Source organism: Dreissena polymorpha, chromosome 12 (genome assembly GCF_020536995.1).
Source record: "Dreissena polymorpha isolate Duluth1 chromosome 12, UMN_Dpol_1.0, whole genome shotgun sequence".
Lineage (NCBI taxonomy): Eukaryota > Metazoa > Mollusca > Bivalvia > Myida > Dreissenidae > Dreissena > Dreissena polymorpha.
Window position 1 is genome coordinate 53,479,472 of NC_068366.1, and position 22,953 is coordinate 53,502,424.

The 22,953-nt window shown below is 36.0% G+C and overlaps 1 protein-coding gene across 1 annotated transcript; it reads left to right on the top strand.

Moving 5' to 3' along the window:
- The first annotated feature begins 42 nt into the window (after nt 1–42).
- LOC127853653 (importin subunit alpha-1-like) lies at nt 43–21,042 on the top strand. The gene is made up of 12 exons (XM_052388341.1): nt 43–235; nt 6,703–6,881; nt 7,453–7,584; nt 8,163–8,353; nt 11,712–11,884; nt 12,024–12,106; nt 14,750–14,960; nt 15,416–15,525; nt 15,747–15,923; nt 16,940–17,122; nt 17,509–17,664; nt 19,927–21,042. Exons 2-12 carry the CDS (start codon nt 6,828–6,830, stop codon nt 20,023–20,025), a joined length of 1,569 nt encoding a protein of 522 aa, XP_052244301.1. The 5' UTR covers nt 43–235; nt 6,703–6,827; the 3' UTR covers nt 20,026–21,042.
- The last annotated feature ends 1,911 nt before the right edge of the window (nt 21,043–22,953 follow it).

Consider the following 22,953-nt stretch of genomic DNA (forward strand, 5'->3'; position numbering starts at 1 on the left):
TCTACTGGTCGTAATTGTTTACTTAGAAGATAAAAAGTATAAAAAAAAGATAACATATAATACAACTAAGAACAAAAGTAAAAAAATATTTCCACACACCGCTCCAATCAAATATCAACATTTAAAAGGACCAATCAAATTCAGTATTTGAAAGTCAATCCATCCTGTGGCACCTGATTTGAAAACCGGTGAAATTGGCCAGAGCACAAAACTTCAATTAATTCATTTCACAAAGGTAATTGAGAACAAAAACATATCATCAGTAACTTGTTTTGTGTTATATTACCATTTTATATAATCATTATTTATTGTCCTGCCACAGGAACGCTTGAAATCAAAATCGCGAAAATACGTTCCAATTTGGGTTCAATGGGACTGGATAGCAATTTACCACTGGATAGCGAGGATAATGTGAAAAAAAATGTACTTGTGTATATTCTCAACGAAGACTCGCACACACTAAACAGTTTTCATTTGTTTAGAGAATGTAAAAACAACAAAATATATTGATATTTCACAAATCGAAACAGCTTGTCTGTCACATGTGTCATTTTTTAACAGCACACCTGTGGCATACGTTTTCAAAAGAGATTTGTGCAAATAATGACATAGCTAGGTAATACCATTGATTTTTGACATGCATAGGCCTTTTACTGGCGAAACTACGCGTTTGTAAACTGACCCATTCCCAAATCAAAATTGTAAAAAAATCCTAGTAAGAAAAAATATCATCGATTACCGTAAATTCGCGACCTTAACATTTAATGTCAATATTAAAATAATAACGCATAAAAAACAACGAAAACAAACATTAAACTTTTAAAATAAATTCATTCTTCGCTGATTTGTTCCATTGCGATTTCCAAACAATGATTTTAAAGCTCTTAAATGTCAATATTGTTGACATAAGTGTAAAGCGTCAGCCATTTTGTTTTACTACCCTTGATTCGCGGGTATGACGTCATACAAAAATTCATTGCAATGTCGAGTAATTAGGCCAAGCTAACTTATTTTTAACAGTTTAAATTGATTTCTGGTGCAAATGAAACATTTAACAAAAAAGTCAAACACAAAATAACAATAAAATATTAACATATGAACAAGGTAAATTGCATGGAAAATGGGAGCAGCTCACAGAACAACTGTGTCTGGGTAGATTTTTTCAAAGACCCTGTGACGTAATGTATTTTCAGGCAATCTGTATAATTTTGAGGCTTTAAGAACGGACATATTCTTCTCCTGAACAGCTTTGTAAGCATTTATCAAGGAAGTCGGTGAATAAAGCCTATATACTTCTTGCGACAATGCTTAGGGATGGCCTTAAAAAACAAAAAATAAATAGAAATTAGCTTGATTGTCATGGTCTAAGAAACACACAATAAATCATGTGTTGGAATTACTCATGTTTTTGAAGCGTAACATTTCCATATATTGCAATTCTACTACAACAGCAGACGACAACAAAAAATCGTGATATCTGATTTTTACTTAATATATATATGAAATTCGATGGTCAGGTATTATTGGTGTTAAGAAAATATGGTATTTTTGCTAATTCTGATTCACACTTTTTACTTGTTTAAAACGCATTATTTTTCACAAATCTTCAATCGTTCCAATCGCGTAAACATTCATTTGCATAGCGCCACGATCACGCATGCGCAGAAACAAATATTGGTACCGGTTACATGACGAAAACAAAATCCGCGAATCTAGGTCACTCACGAATTTAGGTGAGTCGACGATAATCAAATTTTTTACAGAAAAGTGTCTATTATTCAGGGACCTATACAAACAAGCGTATACACTACGCGACCCGTGATTTTTGCCTAATTTGCGAAGTCAAGGCGGGCATTTTGCTTTTTGGGTGGAAAATCACCGCGATTTCACGTGACTCGTCACTCCGACGTCGCGCGAGAGCAAGATAATCTTCGCGCAAAATCCCCTCAGTGTTGTGGTGATTCGCTGTGATTCACCGAAATTCGCCGTGATCGCAGTGACAACGATGACTCGCCAATTCATGCATAGAAACCGAATCGTATCGATAACTTTATACATGTACATAACGCTTCTAATGTTCACAATTATCCGATAATCCAACATCAAAAAAATAATCTTGACCATTTATGTCGGTAAATATGTTTGAGAATTTCATTAAAACAACCATATGACTACCCCATTTTTCAGAAGTGTAAAGAGTACAGCGCATAATGTGGGACACAGCTTTCATTGGACGAGCGTATTTAAAATTAGATTGATACAATACGCTCTTACAAAAAAAAATGTTTTATTGCGTCATACGCCTTCATGTAAAAAACGTTTTCCTTCTGGAAATTGTGCTATTAATGCATAATATTATCAAAACATTTTTTTTCACACGTAAAGCGTTGTAAAAAATTAATATACAATTCAAAACAAATATACCATAAGTATAAACGTTCCGTTAAATTCCCAAATAAGAAAAAAAAATTATAATCCGAAACACACTTCCGTTGTTTTAATGTTAACACGACGTTTACAAATGCTTTCAATATAGTCATCATGTATATTTCCCGACAAAAGAGTGCAAAAATTATCCGGCAATGTACAAGGTCAAGGTATACGAGTGTGCAAGTATCGATTTTTTATACAAACTGCGTAGCGCAGAGAACATTGAATTCTGTTGATTTCGGTTAAATGTTTCTTTGGTATTTTTAAAACAGTTATTATCGCCAACAATTTGATATTTCTTTTAAAGTCAATTCAAATCAAACACGCCGTATCCGTATCGTTACTGATAGAAGTAAAACATAATACCTTGACTTGTATAGTTTTTTTGTTGTGAGAGACCATCTGAGTAAACGCCGAAAAATATATCCAAACTGTTATTTTTTGTCAATGCCCTTTGATCCATTATCGCACTTAATTGGCAGCGCCATCCTGTTGTTTCTGTGATTGTCACATCTTTTCACAGTTTGAACAGGTACAAAGAGTGCCAATTAGACACTTGAACAAACACTATCACTGTTGAACAGTACACACTAAATAATCAAATGTTGAGGGTTTTTTGTTTTTGGCGCGAAAACCCAGAGAAAGGCATGCACATTATACATCATCATAAATTTATTGAACTCTGCGAACGCTAAGTGCTACGTTGATATACTCGTGTTTGTTTTTCAGCAAAACAAACACAATGTTTAACGGCTTTAATATATAGGCAATGATGTAATAACAACAAATTATTTACCACGATGTCATAATAACATGTACTTAAAAATAGAACAGTAATGTATTTCCCATTTCCGGCTTATCAAGCATTGTGAATGTATGTACAACGCTCGGAAAGTAACGCGAGTAACACGAGTAATCCGCATTGGAGCCTGAAACAGAAAATAAATAAGTATAGCATATTTTAGTCCAAATAATTAGATGTAATCTACCGATTACATTTAACCTTTAAATGAAAGTGTTACTTAAACAATTTCCCGTGTCTTAAGCGCGAATATTTTGCTAAACACTGTTAACAAAAGGGCTAGATCTACACGTTATAATTCTTAATGAAATGCAAAAATAAGTATTAACATAATTAATAACGTCAATTAACACACACGGTAAGATCAAAGTTTAAATGGAAAACTTATATCATATTTCTCGTAAATTACCAAATAATTAGTTTCGTCGAAATCAAATACCATGTAGAGAAACAAGGTATTTATAACCGACCAATGCCGAAACACTATGCAACTTTCAATTTACACAGTGCTACGCTACATGTATATTGCAAAAGTATGGAATTTGAACAGTGGTAGTGTATTCGGGCCTGGAATATAATTGATTGTAAGTTTTAATAAACATTCTGCTAATGCAATTAGTTAAATAATGTTTACATGTTATGTTAAATAATTATTGCATGATCATTCTTCTGCGCTGTTATATTAATTTGGAGCCGTTAAAGCTTACGACATTACTTCATCGCGTTCATGACGGAACGGGAGTATTTTAGCTAATACGCCCATTGCATACAACAACAACAAAAGCTTTATTATTGCAATGTATAATATAAGTGTATACATATATGTTACATGTACATGTAATGTAGTGTAACCCTTAATGTAAATCTCTTAAAAAGGTGAACCACGGCAGTTCACGGTGATTTGCGGTGATTCGCGCTGATTGCGTAACAGCGAGATACATCGCGCGACGGTCGCCGAGACATCACCCAAATTTTCTTGTCGCTCGGAATCACCGCAATTTGTCACGTTGCATCGATTGCGGTGATGCGAGAATCGCGGCAAAAATCACGGGTCGCGTAGTGTAGGTCCCTGTATTATTATATCCTTATTTTAAGTCAGTTTCATCTAATAAAGATATGACTATAATTTATATGATTTTCTTCCACAATTTTGATTTTTAGATAGACTTAAATTAATTTTTCCCAAATAATTGGATTTTTCGTTCCAATAAATGCCCAATCCCGAAATTGCATTTTTGCCCCTAAAATATCCTGGAAAAGGTCTGCATACAATCAGCACTTTTAACCATGATCATAACACAGGTGGAAGTAACGTACCCTGGATAGTATAGGAGCCCAATCAGTGCCTTCCCTGGGAATTTTTGCAGGCGCCCCGGGGCCGATCGGGGGTGGGTTCGGGAGGGGTGTCCCCTCCCTACGTTGATTTTTTTTAATTTAACGTGTCAATTCACGTTCTGTGGTGCGTTATAACTCAAAGAAAAACAGCGTCAAAAGACGTCATTTGGTGCGCTATGACTCTTCAAAAAAATCCCCCAGTCATTTGAAAATATATATTTTTTATATTGTTTAATTGTTTTAAAACTTTTCCGCACAGATAGTAAAATCCCGACTCGAACGATTCCCCAATACATCCGTTTCAACCCGACTCTATTACTGTATACTTACTATTTTTCAAGTTTCTATTTATTACCCGATAATCCCGTTTATTCCGTTTTTATCAATCTCTTTCTGGTAAATATTTACGATAAAAGCTTTCAGTTATTTCTTTAACACAAACCTTGCCATTTTTTAAGTGACTATTTATAGATTTGATGAAATATTGTCTCTGAATATGCGTCAATCCCCTGACCTGTTGTGTGCTTGTTACGCTCACTACACACCATTTGTATGCAATAGACGCGACGTTGTACATGCTGCATAATGTTCGCGCTCTTTTTAATTGAGAAAAAGATTAAAGATAAATTTGCACTGCTAATTTGAAGCAAAAATATTTAACGTTGCGGTAACATTTACATTCGGAAGTGTGTTTCGGATTAAAAACGCGTTAACATCGATTTACGGGAATGGGTTTCGGATTACAAATTAAATTATTCCCATTTGAGATTTCAACAAATATTAACCGTTGCGTTATAAATTCAACGATAATTTGTTTAAACACTTTACAAGTCGAATAAATGTTTTGACGGAACTATGCATGAAATTCACGTTGTCCACGAGGATCACGGCCGGTTGCCATCATCAGTCTTCTAACTATCGATTATCGGACGAAACATTTACAAGTGTGCGTAATTAATTCAAGGAAAATTTGTTAAAGCGCATAACGTGTCGAATAAATGTCAGAAAAACGAGGTGAATCAGTTCTATAAATGGACATGTTGAAATATACATGTACTGGAATTAAATAAATTGTTATCACATAATTGTAACCGGGAGTCATTTGCACAACTTACTCGCTATAATAATTAAGTTGTTTACCACTTGCAATTAATTTCTCGTATTAATTATGAGTCATAGGTAACACTTGTTTACAGTAAAAAGGTGTGATGATGATGCCCGAAACCGTCTTTAATGTTATGTACTGTACTAATTACCGGTTTTATATTGCTCAAATGGTACAACTTCTTGCTAATCAAGCTGCGATAAACTCTTACTTCATGCCCGACGTCAATCAAAAATAATGGTCGATAGTTAACCCCGCCCTCATAAGCATTCGCGTAACCGATTGGACGATGAACTTCACAGTTTGACGACTGGAAAGTTACCAGATACATCATTGTCAGCATTTAAATGACCGTGTAATGTGGCTAGAATAATCGATACGCGCGTCATGCTAATCTCTTATCAGTGGATTATCCATTACCCCATGTGGTGTTTATGGCGATTACTTGTGAAAGTAGGTACCGAGTGCTCTTTTAAAACAGGGAATATTGATACACTGATAGGGAAACCTTGATTTTTTTGGACAATCTCCACTTTCTTTTTCTGAAGAATACACTGATCGGAAAATTTCAAGCGCCCCGGGGACTCTGATTTCGAAATTCAAGCGCCCCGGCAAGGGGCGCTTAAATGGCCTGGGGAAGACCCTGCCAATATATTCAAATAAATATATATAATCGTGTTTTATGAGAGAAAAATTGACAAAAAGCCATGAAAAAAAATCCCCCACCCTCTGATATTGGAATCATAACAAGGTCATTAACTAAAATTTATCATAGATCTGTCTTGGCGGGCGCAAAAAATGTCAAAAATAGCTTTAATCCAAAGCATCCATTGGCCCTCTTATGGGCAATTTGAAAACCTTTAAAAAAAATTACTTCAAAGAAATCTGTCCAGCCGTTTAATCACAGTCGGCCGATAACCAAGCAATATTATGTTTGTTAAACGGTAATGCAACAGAAATCTGAAATGCTTTAATTTTTTAGTTCTATTTAAATTATGATACTTATGTAAATTTTTGTTTGTTTTTACAGCCCTTGACTGCAGTGCCCCTGAATCTGGTCATCATATTCCAGTAGCTAAGTCTTTAAAACAAAAATCCACAGATTTTTTTTGACATCTATTTATTTATTTAACAAGCCACAAATAACAAAAAAAGATGCCTGAAAAATCAAGACTGAAGGATTACAAGAACAAGGGACGAGATGTTGATGTAAGTTTTATATTTTCAGTTACTTTGTTTGTTTAATAAATAATATTTAATAATAAGCTACTACTTTATGGCAAGCTTTAAATAGATTTAGGTATCAGCAACTGCTAGAATTACAAAAAGCAACAACACAAATATGTAGGTACAAACATGATTCACATGTTTATAAATGCTTTCAAAATAATACAGTATCAGTCATTATTAATTGAAGGAAACTTTCATGGATAAAGCTGGTCAGCATTATTTGTATCTACATATTTAATGTTTTTTCCCCAAGTTGTATAGAAATATTGATGGACACTTATTTGATAAGAAACATCGCTTTGTGTTTTTCCTTAAGAAGTTTGCAGGGCTTTTTTTCCCCTGTTTTTTTTGTGGAAAAAACAAGTTGCAAACTATTCAATATTGTGAAAAAATGAGTTGCAAACTTTCTGAAATTTTGAAAATTTCAGTCACAAACTTATTGAAATTGTGAGAATTTTAGTCGCGAACTTCTTGAAAATGTGAGAATTTGAGTCCGGAATTTCCCAAAATTTTGAAAAACAGCAGAAGAAAAAAAGCGATTGTATTATAGGAGATGCGACGCAGGCGTCAAGACGTGTCGGTGGAGCTGCGCAAGCAGAGGAAGGATGATCAGCTGCTGAAGAGGAGGAACGTGGATGTTGATGAGGAGCCCACCAGCCCTCTTGGGGATGCCTCAAACAGGGTGAGTTTTGTTAAAACTCAAATATCTTAGTGTTACAGGAATCAAGCCCTATCTAGGGAAGATCCTTGATGTTATTACCAGCATTTGTTTTGCAGGTTGAATTTGCAGAATATTATTTTGCAATGGAGTTAATCCTGATTGATATGAGATAATTTGCGTTTAAATGTGCCTTATATTATTTAGTGAGTATTCTCTGTCCCTAGTCTAACTTGTCTCCTGTAAGTTGAAATCGCTCAGGCAATTGTATTTCATTATTTATGAAAGTCGTGACTCGTTAGGCGTGCTAAAATTGTAGTAGATGGTTTGAAAAGATCCATGTTAATACATTCACTTACATTTTATTGTAAAGTGAAGCGTCATTCAAAGCCCTGTTTTGTAGAGTGTGGAGACTAAATGATTTGACACTGAATGTGATGGACATTGAGTTTTACTCAATATAACAGTGACTTTGATTTGTCAGAAGTCAATTAAGTATTTGTATCATTTACAATCCAAATAAAACACTAAGTGAACACGGTTAGCTTAAAGAAAACAACAGTCAGTATACTGACTTGGTAAACAAACTGCATGTTTTTCAGCAAAACGCTATTCCTGACATGAGCATTCAGGAAATGATTGCTGGGATCAACGGCATCGATAGCGACATGCAGATGAAAGCCACACGAGCAGTCCGAAAACTTCTGTCCAAGGAACGTAACCCCCCTATTGATGACATTATCCAGTCTGGGGTTATACCACGTCTGGTGGAGTTCCTCGCTTACAGTGACAAGTAGGCTGGTTCAATAACTTTCATTTTAAAATTGTTGATTAAATGGTTTGAACCTTTCATACGGAAAAAAAATCTGTAGTTTGACAAACTGTGCAGCTATAAATAAAGTATCATTAAATCGGAACCTGCCTGAGAATTAATATAAGAATTTCAACTAAGCCTTCCAAAAGTTAATGTTTGAGACCAGAAATCTAACAAAATAACCTTTTACGAAACCAATAAGAGAACAATTATGGTTCGAAATTTTCCACTCTGGGCACATTTATAATGAGCTAATGTCTATTACTACCTGCATGTCAAAACATCAGCCCTGTTACACCATGTTTTCTGCCTGGTTCTCATTCGCTGCATATCACAACATCAGCCCTGTTACACCATGTTTCCTGTCTGGTTCTCATCTCTGCATATCACAACATCAGCCTGAGCTCCAGATAAGGTTTTGTGAAATTCTTAAATTACTACCAGATTTTCAAAAAGAATTCTTAACTCTGAAATTTTATTCTTAACGTTACTAATAAGTTTTGGGAAATAATTCTTATTTTTTCTAAATGACCTAAAAATAAATAATAATGGTTATTTTCATGCAACAAAAGCAAAATAAACATACTAGCAACTTTATTTATACAAGTTCAACAGTGTCTTTTCAGTATTATACAATTTTATTTTTCAAATACCTTCATATGCCCAAACTGTGCTTAGATTGCATGCCTTAGATGAATTTTTACATATTTCACAATTAAAACGGGTCTCCCCTTCAATCTTTTCAACGATTAGCCACGGGACTTGTCCCTTCCACTCGTTCAATGTTTTTTTTGTGTTTAAGTTTGGACCCGTCGTGTCGCTTTTTGTTTAGCTTTTCCGACTGTGTCGGCAACTGAACATACAACATCGTATAAGATCTTTTCTATAATGTCTTTCTAAACATTTAACTTCGGCTCACTTTGCGTACAATATGTAAAAAGCGTGTTTTTGGACGCTTTGCAGTTTTTTAGGACGCTCTCTGAGCGCCGCCATTGTTTTTTGACAGATAGACTGTATACGCCGCTTTTATTGGAAAAATTCGCTTTGTTAAACAAACCTGATAACCATTCTATATAAGCACCGCAAAGATCTTTAATACGCGAAAAGAACTCAATAAAAATCGATACGAACCGATGTAAAAATAATATTCGTAACTTGATTTTGTAATTCTTAATGGTACGACAAGATTTTAAAATAAATACGTAACAGACTTGAAAATAATTCGTAATTACGAAAATACGACCCTTATCTGGAGCTCTGATCAGCCCTGTTACATAATGTTTTCTGCCTGGTTCTCATTCGCTGCATATCACAACATCAGCCCTGTTCCACCATGTTTTCTGCCTGGTTCTCATTCCCTGCATATCACAACATCAGCTCGTTACACCATGTTTTCTGCCTGGTTCTTATTCCCTGCCAGGGGCGTTCCTGAGGCTATTTCAGCTGTAAGCATGATCAAGCAACGAAGCTGTGAGGGGGGGTAGGTGCGGGAGGGGGTCTCCCCATCCTGCTGGGGTGGTATGGGGGGTCTCCCCCAAGAAAATTTGGGAAAATTCATTGCAGATGGTGCATTTTGGTGTTATCTTTCAGCCACGTTTTGGCAATTTTATTCATTAATTTCTTGCTTGAAATGGAAATAATTTATTAAACAGTGTCAACAGTAAATATACTTTCGACCATAATTTATTTGCTAAGGATAAGTGTCAATGCTTAAAAATCAAGAACCTTTATTGCGAAGGAGAACGGATCTGTAGTTGCATAGGTGTGCGAGGGTGTTCAACTCTATTGCTGGCGGGAGTATGGGGTCCTCTCCTAGAAAATTTTGGAAATTTCTTTGCAAAAGATGTAATTTGTTGTTGCATTTCAGGCACATTTTGGCAATGCTTATCCTCGAATTTTAGCTTGAATAATTGAGAAAAATAAATATTTTCAATTAACATTGCCAACTGCAAATATACTTTTGACCTTAATCTATTAAGTTTGAGTGTCAAGGCTTTAAATCAATAAGCCTATGACTGCGAGTGAATGGGTATGTACATGTGAGGAAATGTTTGACTCTTGCTTCCTCCCCAGGAAAATGTTGGATTTTATTGCAGAAGAAGCGTTTTGTTGTTATCTTTCACCGACATTTGGCAATTTTATTCTTCAATTTCTTCCTCTAAAAAAAGTAAAAGATTTAGCTTTTTTTCCATGGAAACCTTTTCCATGTCCGTGTATTTGTTGCGACTCTGTAAAAATGTAGTTCCATGCCCACGACATGTGTATTTGTTTAGACGAGTCGTCAAACCTGGTGTGACGTGGCGCCAAAAACTAAGCCCGTAATTATTTTCTGCTGAAACTAATTTTATTTGGGGTATTTGGTTAACAGAAATTAAATTCGTTTTTAATTTAAACTGTAAAAGAAACACTCTTTGAATAAAACAACAGCATGCTCGCTGAGTCTTGAGCAAGAATAATAAACTTATTTAACTCGTAGATCTATGAATTGACATACCTATCTGTCAAAAGAGCTAGCTTCTGAGTATCATCTCATGAACATGTTTCGCTGACGCTTAAAAACACCTGGATAAAACGGAGCGTTCGCAGACATTTTGAAAATTTGCGCCATGTAAACATAATCTGTTTCCCCGTGTTCGATTATTGGTTCCCAAAAAATTGAAGGGCGAAAACACAGTCGTGGAACGAGTAAAGTCTACACAGTGATAACAACCTCTCATCAGTGAAAAAAGACTACTTCGTATGTTTGGACGTCTTGTTTGCTTTTTTACAAAATTATACCCCTAGCCCCCCTTAGCCCTCACTTTTTATTGCATTTTTTCGAATTTTAAGAGTTTTCTATTTTTTAGTTTGCAACTGAATTATACGCACGGGCGTACGCTGCATGCCTAGGTACGCCCCTGCCTGCATATCACAACATCAGCCCTGTTACACCATGTTTTCTGCCTGGTTCTCATTCGCTGCATATCACAACATCAGCCCTGTAACATGTTTTCTGCCTGTTTCTCATTCCCTGCATATCACAACATCAGCCCTGTTACATGTTTTCTGCCTGGTTCTCATTCCTGCATATCACAACATCAGCCCTGTTACATGTTTTCTGCCTGGTTCTCATTCCCTGCATATCACAACATCAGCCCTGTTACACCATGTTTTCTGCCTGGTTCTCATTCCCTGCATATCACAACATCAGCCCTGTTACACCATGTTTTCTGCCTGGTTCTCATTCCCTGCATATCACAACATAAGCCCTGTTACACCGTTTTCTGCCTGGTTCTCATTCCCTGCATATCACAACATGCAGTCCTATAACATCATATTCTCTGCCTTGTCCTCACAGGGCCGAGTTGCAGTTTGAGGCGTCCTGGGCTCTGACCAACATCGCATCTGGCACCTCTGACCAAACAAAGGCCGTGGTGAACGCGGGTGCCGTGCCCAAGTTTATTAAGCTGCTGGAGTCCGGTGTGCCTAATGTGTGTGAGCAGGCTGTCTGGGCTCTAGGCAATATTGCTGGCAAGTAGTGTCTCACTCAATATATAAGTTGCATTTTGGAAAAAATAGAATGGGTCCCTTACGAAAAAAACAACACTAGATCACACGATAATTTGTGAAAACATCAAATCATGTACATGTGTTGTATTTTCTCTATCAGGGGATGGACCAGACCTTCGTGATTTTGTAACTGACTGTGGAATTGTGGAGCCCCTCCTTCGTCTTGTGCAAAACGATACAAATGTATGTACAAATCATGCTCATCGACTGTTTTCATAGGACTGAAAAAGTACAGTCATTGTAATCATTATTAGGGTTAAAAACAAAGTGGTTTGTGGATGAAATTCAGTGTATTTTTCTATAACAGTCTTTATAATAATGTTAAAAAATAAGTTATTATGGTATCTGTGAAAGTGAATGCACGGATTCCCAGTTGGGCTTTAAAAGATCTCATGTTATCATTTGCATTAATGACAGATTTGATACAAATAATTTGTTACATGTCTTGGAAATATAAATCCGTGGCTTAAGAGCCGTACACTTAAATAACAAAAGGTTTTTGTTACACTGCAAGCATCAGAGAAAAATTAGCTTTGCTGTCTATTTTTATTTCATCCTGTTTATTTCTGTGGCATTGTTCAATGTTGCCAACCTAATACCAAAACTTAAAAAGCTAGTTGTCTAATATGGGAAAATACACGGTCAGCATGTGACCTGGCTAAGCCTTAGACAAATGAGCATATGAAGTCGGGCCTCAACACTAAAAGTGTCCCCGTGAACCCGAGACCCCCAAATTTTGGTGAGAGACACCAGTTTTTCCCAGGGTTTTGCTCTAATTTTAATAGGCAGGATTTCCTGTAGACACCAATCTGTAGAGGTTAGTGTCAAGCCCTGGAAGTAAGATGATATTTTAACCATCTTAGTTGGCATGCTAGTCGGAATTTTTGTGTAAACTATGGTTTTGAATATGTTCAAAATAGTGATGCAAATGATGTCTATCACCAGGGCCCTCAATCTGTCAAATCCACGGCCGAAATTCGGCCGCATCCCCCCCCCCCCCTGAAAAGTATACTTTTTTCCCCTTTTTGGGGGAAAAATTCCCCTTAAAAAAAAAAAAAAATTTAATAGATATTTGTGCCTCATGATTATGATATCTCAATTCTATTTTAATTTAATCTTGTCAAACATACCGTATACGTGCGCTTATAAGACGCCCTCGCTTATAAGACGCACCCCGACTTCGGACTTTATAATGGGTGGATTTGAGACTGACCCGCGTGTAAGACGCTGTCAAATTTAGCCGTTTTCATTGGCCGAAAAAATGGCCAAAAATGGCAGAAAGTTAAAGAAAATCATCAATTAGTAACACATTGAGAATTTTTCAAACTCGCACTGCATACAATTAGTAATTCACGCAAGTCTGAAAAATAAAACAATCAAACAACAAAGTAAATAATATTTGTTTATTTTATGATATATTAGAGGGTTTTAATTTGTTTTCAAGTATTATTCATGCAATAAAAATAATTATCAATTAACAATATTTCTAACAATTGCGTATTTAATCATTTGCCCTAACAATTGCAAACATATTACGTTCGTAATATCAATGCACAAGAAATTGATCGTATCAGTCATCTTAATTGTATTGTTTGACAGGTATTGAAAACTAATAGGCAGATATTTTGAAAGCGTATAGTTTTATTACCTAGATTATGCAAAATTTACGCCCATTGTCTATCAACAATAGGTAACGCCTACTTTCATAAAATTAGCCAATCGCGTGATAGAGTGATAGACTCCGAAGCGCAGATCGAAATCACGTGTCAAGAAGAAAGCCATATGCGGATAATTGCATGCGGTCGCTCTTTGCTCCCGTCGTTGTTGGCCCCTAATAAATAAGGTGTCATCGGCATTAGGGGGGCGTCTGAATGAACGTGTTTATTTAACAATTGACAGTTGCAAACTGGTAACTTATTTCAGAGGATACTCTAATTGCCAATTATGTCTAAATTGACAATTAACAACGTGGAACAAAGACAATCAGGTGATACAAACTTGTCAAGTAGCATTTGTAATCGGCAGCGTGTTTATTTAACAAATGACAGTTTCAAACTGAGAAATGATTTTGCTGTTGTTTAAAGCATGTTGGCATCGTGTCACCCCTTACACACGTATACTATAATGGCCAATTTATATGACATTTAACGACGTCGCGTGCAGACAATCCGGTGATACAAACTTTTCAAGAATAATCACAGACAATATAAAGTCTTACGCCCCAAAAATAACAATATTCAAATTAAAAATAATAGACAACAAAATCAGTAACAACACATTTTATTTCTAATAAATCGGTAACTGAACATAGAGTTTCGATACACGGTACGGGCCAATACAGACTTTAGAGAAAATGCAAATGGCTGCCGCGATGATTCAAAACAACTGACAAGTGTCCAACTTGGCTAGCATAAGCCCAGTAAACTCGATATTTTGAAATTTTTTGTTTATTTTCACCAGTATCTCGCTTATAAGACGCGACCGCAACTGTAACTTATTAATTTGAGTCTTAAAAATGCGTCTTATAAGCGCACGTATACGGTACTAAATTATGAAAAAAGCAATGAATATAGTGCAAACATGTACATATGTTATAATTAGAGAGTAAGTAAAAAATCCCCCCAAAAAGGGAAACGCCGCTAAAATTCACCCTGCTATGGGTAGCGACCCGCTTCCCCTAAAATGGATTGAGGGCCCTGATCACTTACGTATCACATACCATTTACCATCAAATCTTGTTTTCTATATTTGCATTCTCGTAATTGATATATATTTATGCAAATTATGCGACACCTACCATTTACCACCCTAAACTTCGTCCCACAGGCTGCCTTCCTGCGTAACGTGACGTGGACCCTGTCCAACCTGTGCCGTAACAAGAACCCGCCTCCCAACTTCAAGGTGGTGAAACAGTTCCTGCCCACGCTCAACAGACTGCTGCACCACACAGACAAGGACGTGTTGTCAGACACCTGCTGGGCTCTGTCCTACCTCACTGACGGCACTAACGACAAGATACAGGAGGTCATCAACAGTGGTAGGATGGCTGTTGTTCTTGTTTTAGTTGTCAAGCTGAACCCTTTACCACTGATATACTCATTTTGACTCTTTTAAAGTCCCTTTAAAATCAAAGTTAAATAAAGACCCAAGTTCAATTTTGTAAGGCTTCTTTTCCAACCCTAAGTTACTGGTGAGCAGCAGACAGCATCATTTTATGCTGGTTGCATCTGAGCACCACAAGAGTTCTTGGGACACAGTAACCAGACCACGTCTATCTCCTGGCCCATACGTTTTTATTCTCAGATTTTTATTAATCTGTGTTCAGTGTTTTCAACATTGTGTATTTCACTTATTTACTGAACCAGCATTTTCGTAATACAACGTATGAGCTGACATCTAGTAATAACTAACAATGCAACTGCATTGTGAAATTTAGAGCCAAGATATATAAATTCATGATCATACTTATATGACTGGTTCCCATGTTCCCAGGCGTGGTTCCCAGGCTGATAGAGCTGTTACAGCACGTGGAGGTGGTGGTGGTCACCCCAGCACTGAGATCCATCGGAAACATCGTCACGGGCGATGACCAGCAGACTCAGGTCAGGTCTCCAAAAATAAGGCAAATTAATTATTAATTCTTTATTTCCCAATGTCACGGGTTTAAGTCATATTTCAAAAATGGTGAATGTGTTGCAGACACTTTGGTTCCACACCTACTATTTGAGTTATAAATGGTTTAAGATCTGTTCTGATTTAGACCAGTGTAAAATGCTGTCCATTCTGCACATCATCGTTCATCTTCTCTCCATGCATATTTCAGCATGTGATAGACTGCAAGGCGCTGCCAGTGTTCCAGAAGCTACTGCGCCACCCGAAGATCAACATTCAGAAGGAGGCCGCATGGACTATCTCAAACATCACGGCGGGCAACTCCGAGCAGATACAGCACGTACTCGACTGTGGGCTGCTGCCACTCATCATTGACATACTCAAAAATGTAAGCGCATTGGAAGAAAAATTGGACTGAATTTTCTCTTGTTTAATGATTGCAAGTTTTCAATTAATTTCAAGCATGAATTGAAGATAGTCTGAGGTATTTGACCATGAGAACAATTTTCGTTTTCCATGGTATATTATGAGTACGAGCATTGATCTGGGTTAAATGCATGAGCCTAAAGTATTGTCACAATTAGCCTGTGTGGTCTGCACTGGCTTATAAGGTACAACATTTTCTGACTAAACTTGATTTTTTGCTAAAAAGATACTTCCTTTAAACAAAAAGTACCAATAAAGATGAACATGTCTAATGGCACAGGCTAGGACCACACTTTACGCACATGCATCAGGCTTTTTCCGCCCTATGCCACGGGTCCGAAATTCGGCCCCATTCCCAATGCAAATCTGGTTGTATTTTTCCCAATTGAAAAAAAAAATTCCCAATTCCAAAAAAAAAAAAAAAAAAATTTTTTTTTTTTTTTTTCTTTTTGACCTTAAAATATATAAGTTTACCTCATCCGGTGTAGAAAATAGAAATATTGCATAATTAAATTATCTGCTGCCTTTAATTTTTTTTTAAACTGTAAAATATGTTAATTATTATTTAAGACTTTCCTAATTTTCCTCAAAATCCGGCGCTTCGCGCGATTTTTTTCACCTCAAAAAAGGCCAGGCCTTTTCTGCAAATTCAGATTAAAAAACCTTCACTTATCACACATAATCATAATATTTTGTAAAATTTTAATAATAAGTTATCAAAATAGTCGTTTTTTACCAGTTAACGGCTTCTTTGAAATATAAGAAACACTATTTACATGCGATAATTTTTCCCAATTGAGCCAATTTTGCAATTATTTTTTTCCCAAAATGGGGGTTTTCACGACGCGAAATTCCCAAAATTCCAGTGTGGCGTTTTCCCAAAATGGAGCGGAAAAAGCCTGTGCATTAGACCCCATTATCCCAGAGCAAGACACGTGTATCTATTCAAATCACAATTCTTATTCCTCCTGCCACCAGGGTGACTACAAGAGCCAGAAGGAGGCGGTGTGGGCGGTGACCAACCTGACCTCCGGGGGCTCCATGGAGCAGATAGGCACGCTGGTCAACATGGGCGTGATCCCTCACCTGTGTAACATGCTCACTGTCAAGGAGTCCAAGGTCATACTGGTCATACTGGACGCCCTCGGCAACATACTGCTGGTATGTTCAGTATTTTATGCATGTGTGCTGTGAGTGAAAATTATTTTCCTTGAGAATTTGTATGTTTCAACTTTCAGTTTGGAGGGGATTGTTTTAAAGTGCCATTGTCTGCAATTGTCTAGTCGAATTGTAACTGTGACAGTATAACTGTTTAGAGTGGTGAAATAAAAATAATGTATTGTTCATAATATTAACATGGGAGCACTGGAGTATGTGTGTAAGTAGTTTTCCAATAAAAGAGTATTTATGGCCTTTTTTAAGGACAAAAAATACATGTTTTGGCTTGTTTTTCTTGCAACTCTGACTTTGTTTGAATTTTTTTATAAATTATTTGAGTTGTTTAGTGGTCTGCTTACAATGCTATGTAATGCCCCTTTTCTTGGCAGGCTGCGGAGAGGGCCGGCCCCGAGGTTACAAATGCATTGACTATAATGATCGAGGAGAACGGAGGGCTGGACAAGATAGAGGCACTGCAAGGCCACGAGAACGAGACAGTTTACAAGGCATCGCTAGAGCTCATTGAGAAATACTTCACTGGCGAGGTGAGTGCAATAAGTGGGCTTCTGGATTTCTTTTATGGTGGTGCAGTTGTCCATTTCTATATTAAATTGCAGTTAAATGAAAGAAGAGAAATGTTTCGTTGTAAAATATTTTTGGAAAGTTATGAGTTTATTAGTCTAGAAAATTTAGAAACTAGTAAAATATTTTTTTACCAACTTAAACATGGTTATTTTAGCTGCTTGAAAGAACTAATGCATTATGCAGCATAATATTGTTAACTCTGTGTTCTCCATAAAAATTTGAGTAGCCAGTTATATTTTAAAAGTAGCCAGCGACTAAAACAGGCGTTTTTTTGCTGTTTTGAATTGATATTTTTGGGAATGTAGCTGTTGCCAAGATTGTTAGTAACCGTTGAAATCAACGGAGATCTTTGACTCTTTGTTTGTTTTTATTAACAAAAAGCAAATGGTTAATATCCTAGGAAATAAAATAACATTTTAAATTACTCATTGAAAAAACTGCTTTCTTGTCTTTACATTTATTTGCCATCATCATACTTGCATTAAAAAAAATAACAACCCACTGAACAAATTTATGTGTGCTTGTATTGAATATCGTTCAATGCAGCAAAAACCTGCAGTATAACATCAATTTGTTAATGTTCATTACATCATTTTATGTTTTAAGGTTGTTTTCATAGGTCACATAGATACAAAATGCTCATTTTTGATGATGCTGCGAAGCATCGTCTAAGTTATCATACCATGAAAAAAATCTTCACAATGCGACCTATGTAAAAGACCGAGCCAGTTCGATTGAGATAGCTTTTTTTTTCTAATCGGCAAACCTCGCTGATTATCATTGATAAAGGTATAGGAAGCTCAGTTATAAATAGGACAGCATATTCTGGGGAAAAGATTTAATAATAGTTTGAAAACGTTAATTTTAAATCAGTTATATTCAATCCATTATATGTGTATAGATCTATGAAACAACTATGCATTTTCTGTATTGTATTTGACATTTGTCGTGATTCAGTAAATAAATTGCGAATTAAAACGTGTATAATTAACTTTCAACGCGATCATGAGTGTAAAGAAAACGAATTATTTTGAACCTGTCATTTGTAAACGTTGTATCGAATATGGTATATAAACAGCATAATAGCCGTTTGACATCTGTGAAACTCGCTCTCATGCGTGCTTTTTCATTTTGCATATTTAATAAACTTTTGAAACAGAAATTACAGAGCCACATCAGCGCACATACTATGTTTGATAATTCATTCATTTGTTGGATATTGTTTGCTGTTTTAAACACATATTAAGTCATATTGCTGAGATTTAATTAACCTTACCTCATGGGCGAACTCACGTATTCAAGTGCTCTTTCGACTATGTGCTCATACCTACTTTCAGGAATCATCATGAAATTATTGCCGTACTTAACGAACAAACATGCCTAAGCTTATTGAATTAAAGAAAAAACAATAATCAAAAGAGAAAAAATATATGTTCATGCACATGGGCATGTGAAATCACGTCCGTACACATAGCATCATTCACTTAGGAAAGGAAACAACGAAATATAAAGTTTGGTATGATATACATGTGAAATTAAAGAGCATGGTGTAATTAAAGAGCCTTTCAAGTTTTGAATTTATATGCTGAAACGTAATGTTATAACCCACAAACGTTGTACTGTAACAGAATGTTTTTTAAAGATTAGTGGTACAGAAAATACACGTCGAATATCTTTTTAAAGAGATTTCTTGTTATATTTTTTATCGAGAATGTAACCCGCCTCCCAGTTTCGCTGAATGGATCAAGATCCCCACGGGTACTACTTCCCCGTACCCCCAATTTTTTTTGGTACCCTACATTTTTCCTACCCAATTTTTTCGTACCCAAATTTTTGCTCGTACCCAAATTTGTGTTCGTACCCAATTTTTTTTTCTTACCCCAATTTTTTTTCGTACCCAAAAATTTTGTACCCACATACACAATTGTGTTGATGTAGATAAACTTAAATAGATGCTTTTATATCAATCCTCTTCAAAAGCATCGTCACACCAGTACTGTCAGTACTTTGATTATTTTGTTGTGGCACAATATATTCCATTTTAATTCTTTCTCATTGTTTTGGTTTTCTAAGCCTCACTAAATACACTGTTCAGTATTCAACACAGACCTAGTAGTCTCTATATCCACGATAGTGAATTATGAATGTGAACTTTGTGCTTTTAGCCATGATCTTAAGTCACAGAGTGTGATGTCAGAATGGTGTGTTACTGTCTATTGCAGGAAGAGGACCAGAACCTCGCGCCAGAAGTAGAGGAAGGGGCCACGGCGTACCAGTTCACTGCAGCCTCCATGGCCCCTCCACAGCAGTTCTCCTTCTGAGAACCCTCCTATCCCTTGGACCCCTGGTGCCTGACAGGAGGGGCCCCTCCTCCCGTACCTTTCCCGTCCTATGGCTAGTCTTTCATGAGGATCTCTAGACATTCACTGTGTACAATCAACTCTATACAGTATCTTTATACTCTGACCTGCTTTCAACTCTTCTGCCACTTTGATTTCCTTTCAAAATTTCACTTTGATATTCTTTTCCATCTTTTACATCATATTTGTTTCACCAGAATGACTTGACTTTATTTTCGACACTTGACTGACAGGTGCTTATGTTCGTTTCATATGTATTCATTTTTTTTTTCAACTGATTTTTCCAATATTTCTAAGACATTATACATGGATGTCAAGAATGTTTTGCTATGTTGATATAAGTGTGAAGATGTGCTGGTTTGTGCTGTGTGTTGGTTTTATATTTACCTTTGATTGATTTTGGAAGTGCTATTTCTATATGTATGTGAAACAGAAATTGTGCTAAATGTTATGTCAATATGTAATATATTAAATTTTGGTGAATGGTTGCACACATTAATGTTGCACGCTTATTGTATATGAATTGCTGGTATTTTTTTATATGATCACTTTGATTTTTATATGCAATCGTAAAATTATTCCTTCCCGGTATATTTTATGATGTAATCCGTTTGTAACTTTATAAAACCGAGAGAGTTTAATAATTTTCTTTCGCATATGTCATGTAATTTGCATAATAGGTAAACAGATAAAAAGCAAGAGTTGTAGCAAATTAAAGTAGTACAATTTTGACGCAATAGCTTCCTTTGGAGTTTACTGTCGGTACTATTTAAATGACTTAAGTATAGAATGGCCCAAGTTTTAATGTTTTGTTCATGGATAATCATAAATGTGCAATAGTGCATACAAAGTATACGTTGAAAACTACTCCAGTACTCGCCTTTTTTCTCCTCTATTTGAATCTCTGTAAAGCTATTTTGTACATTTATTTACGATGTGGTGGAACAATATTATGTGAATAAATTATTGGCAGAATGATTATTTGTTCTGTTAAATATTCAAAATAAACTCTTGACATTTTATTTTATCTGTCTGTTTGCACTACATGTACATCATTAAAAGCTGTTTTTAATACTAAAGAGGGCTTAACGTGAGTTTCACGCAATACCGACAATTTGTTATCATGCATATTATACATTCAAATGTGTTGACGTGTATTGTTCAGAGGGCAATATCGCTATCGATTTTTAAGTTAATTAACAGCGTTGTGTATGATTCGATGGTATTTGAACGAGTGCCAAACTGACATATTGGATAAGCTGATTGTCCAGCGTGAGTATGTCAGCCATGCACGAGTACAAATATATCCCCGTACAATTACGCAACTACTTTATAATATACACATACTATAGTCTAGTAAGAGAGTTCGGTTATTGCAGTATTCGCGTTTAATATAAATATGACAGCATCAAGTCCTCAGAAGATCGACAGCGTTCACATCATTTGATGACAGTTGTGAGATGTAAGTCACAATCATCGATTAGCTCGATAAATACTAGTAAACTCTCTGAGGTTATTAAGAATGTTATTTGAAGTAAGTTATAAATGTGGAACGTGCTATCTTAATGCGTTTTCGCAGATCGTCTGAGATCTGTAACACGTCAAGTTTCAACACTGGCGGTTACACAGATTTTTCATAATCGATTGTTTCGAAGTAGGCTCGAAAATCACCGATTAAGCTGGGATATTCTAATATTGGATATATTCGAATCGCGAGCGTCCAACATGGTGGAATATTGAAGGGGCGAACCTTACATTTGTGCATTTGAAGCAGCGAACATCTAATAGGATAAGTAAATCACGCGGACCCAATCATTAAATGCTATTTATTTTGATTACCAGCGTATAAGCTTAGTTTGAACGTATTTATTTATAATACCAATTTTATCATGACTTGCCATTACAAATACAATACACATTTCAAACTGGATAAAAAAACAAGCGTCAGCAACTTATATACTTCTTTTTTATCCAATGTATAAGCTTAAATCAAAATTTAATAATTGATACAGAAACTGCAACACGATGACACAATTCTTGCAACGCATCAACGTACACGAATGTGTTTTTACACTTTCCAAATATGCTCAATAGTGACTCATTCACGCTGACAAATCCATTGACAATATCCTTCGTGCACTTTTTTTAAAACGAGATGCGAGGTCTTCTTCGTCCTCATGGGCTTGGAGAGCAGGAATTTGGCGTGACAGGAAGCAAATACTCCGTGTCCATCAACTGCGTCCTGTGGTGCCCCCTCTTTGCATTTGCGCAATTGAGACTGACAGCGTCACGTCTAGCTCAACGGTCACATTTGGACAATTTTCTTCCTTCTGTTTATTTCCAGTACTTCATAGATTTCAATGAAACTTTATTTTAAGTACTTTCCAGATTTCAATGAAACTTTATTTTAAGGTTCATGTAGAGGCTTCATTTTGAAAAATGTGGGACCCCTAGCATTGAACTCAAATTTGACTAAAGGAAGAGTGCCACATTGAAAATGTATACATATATGCTTGAAAGGATGTTTTTCCTTCAAACTGCTACCAATTTTGTACATCAACGTATCATAACATCCACAAAATCAATCAAACTACAAAGCGATTTTAACACTAAAATATACATTATTTTCAAAAATCTGAATCATGTTTATTCCACGTATTTCGGCGGAAAATTATATAACTAGTGAATAATATCGACATTGACGAGGGCAAGTTACGCTTAAATAGTAAAAAAAGTTTACATATCTAAAAATATCAAAACTCGAACACATGTCATTTCATCACCATGGGGGCAGCCATTTTTAAATTAATAAAATAGAAAGAAACATGCTAAAAACTCACTCATCGCCTGATTGACATTCCAAACGGTTGACGATGACAAATGCATTGG

Excerpts from the sequence above, each read along its gene's own strand:
- LOC127853653 (XM_052388341.1), top strand. The coding sequence starts at position 6,828 with ATGCCTGAAAAATCAAGACTGAAGGATTACAAGAACAAGGGACGAGAT. Across the intron at positions 11,885-12,023 it reads GGCTCTAGGCAATATTGCTG|GGGATGGACCAGACCTTCGT; the intron begins GCAAGTAGTGTC and ends TTTCTCTATCAG. Across the intron at positions 14,961-15,415 it reads ACAGGAGGTCATCAACAGTG|GCGTGGTTCCCAGGCTGATA; the intron begins GTAGGATGGCTG and ends CCATGTTCCCAG.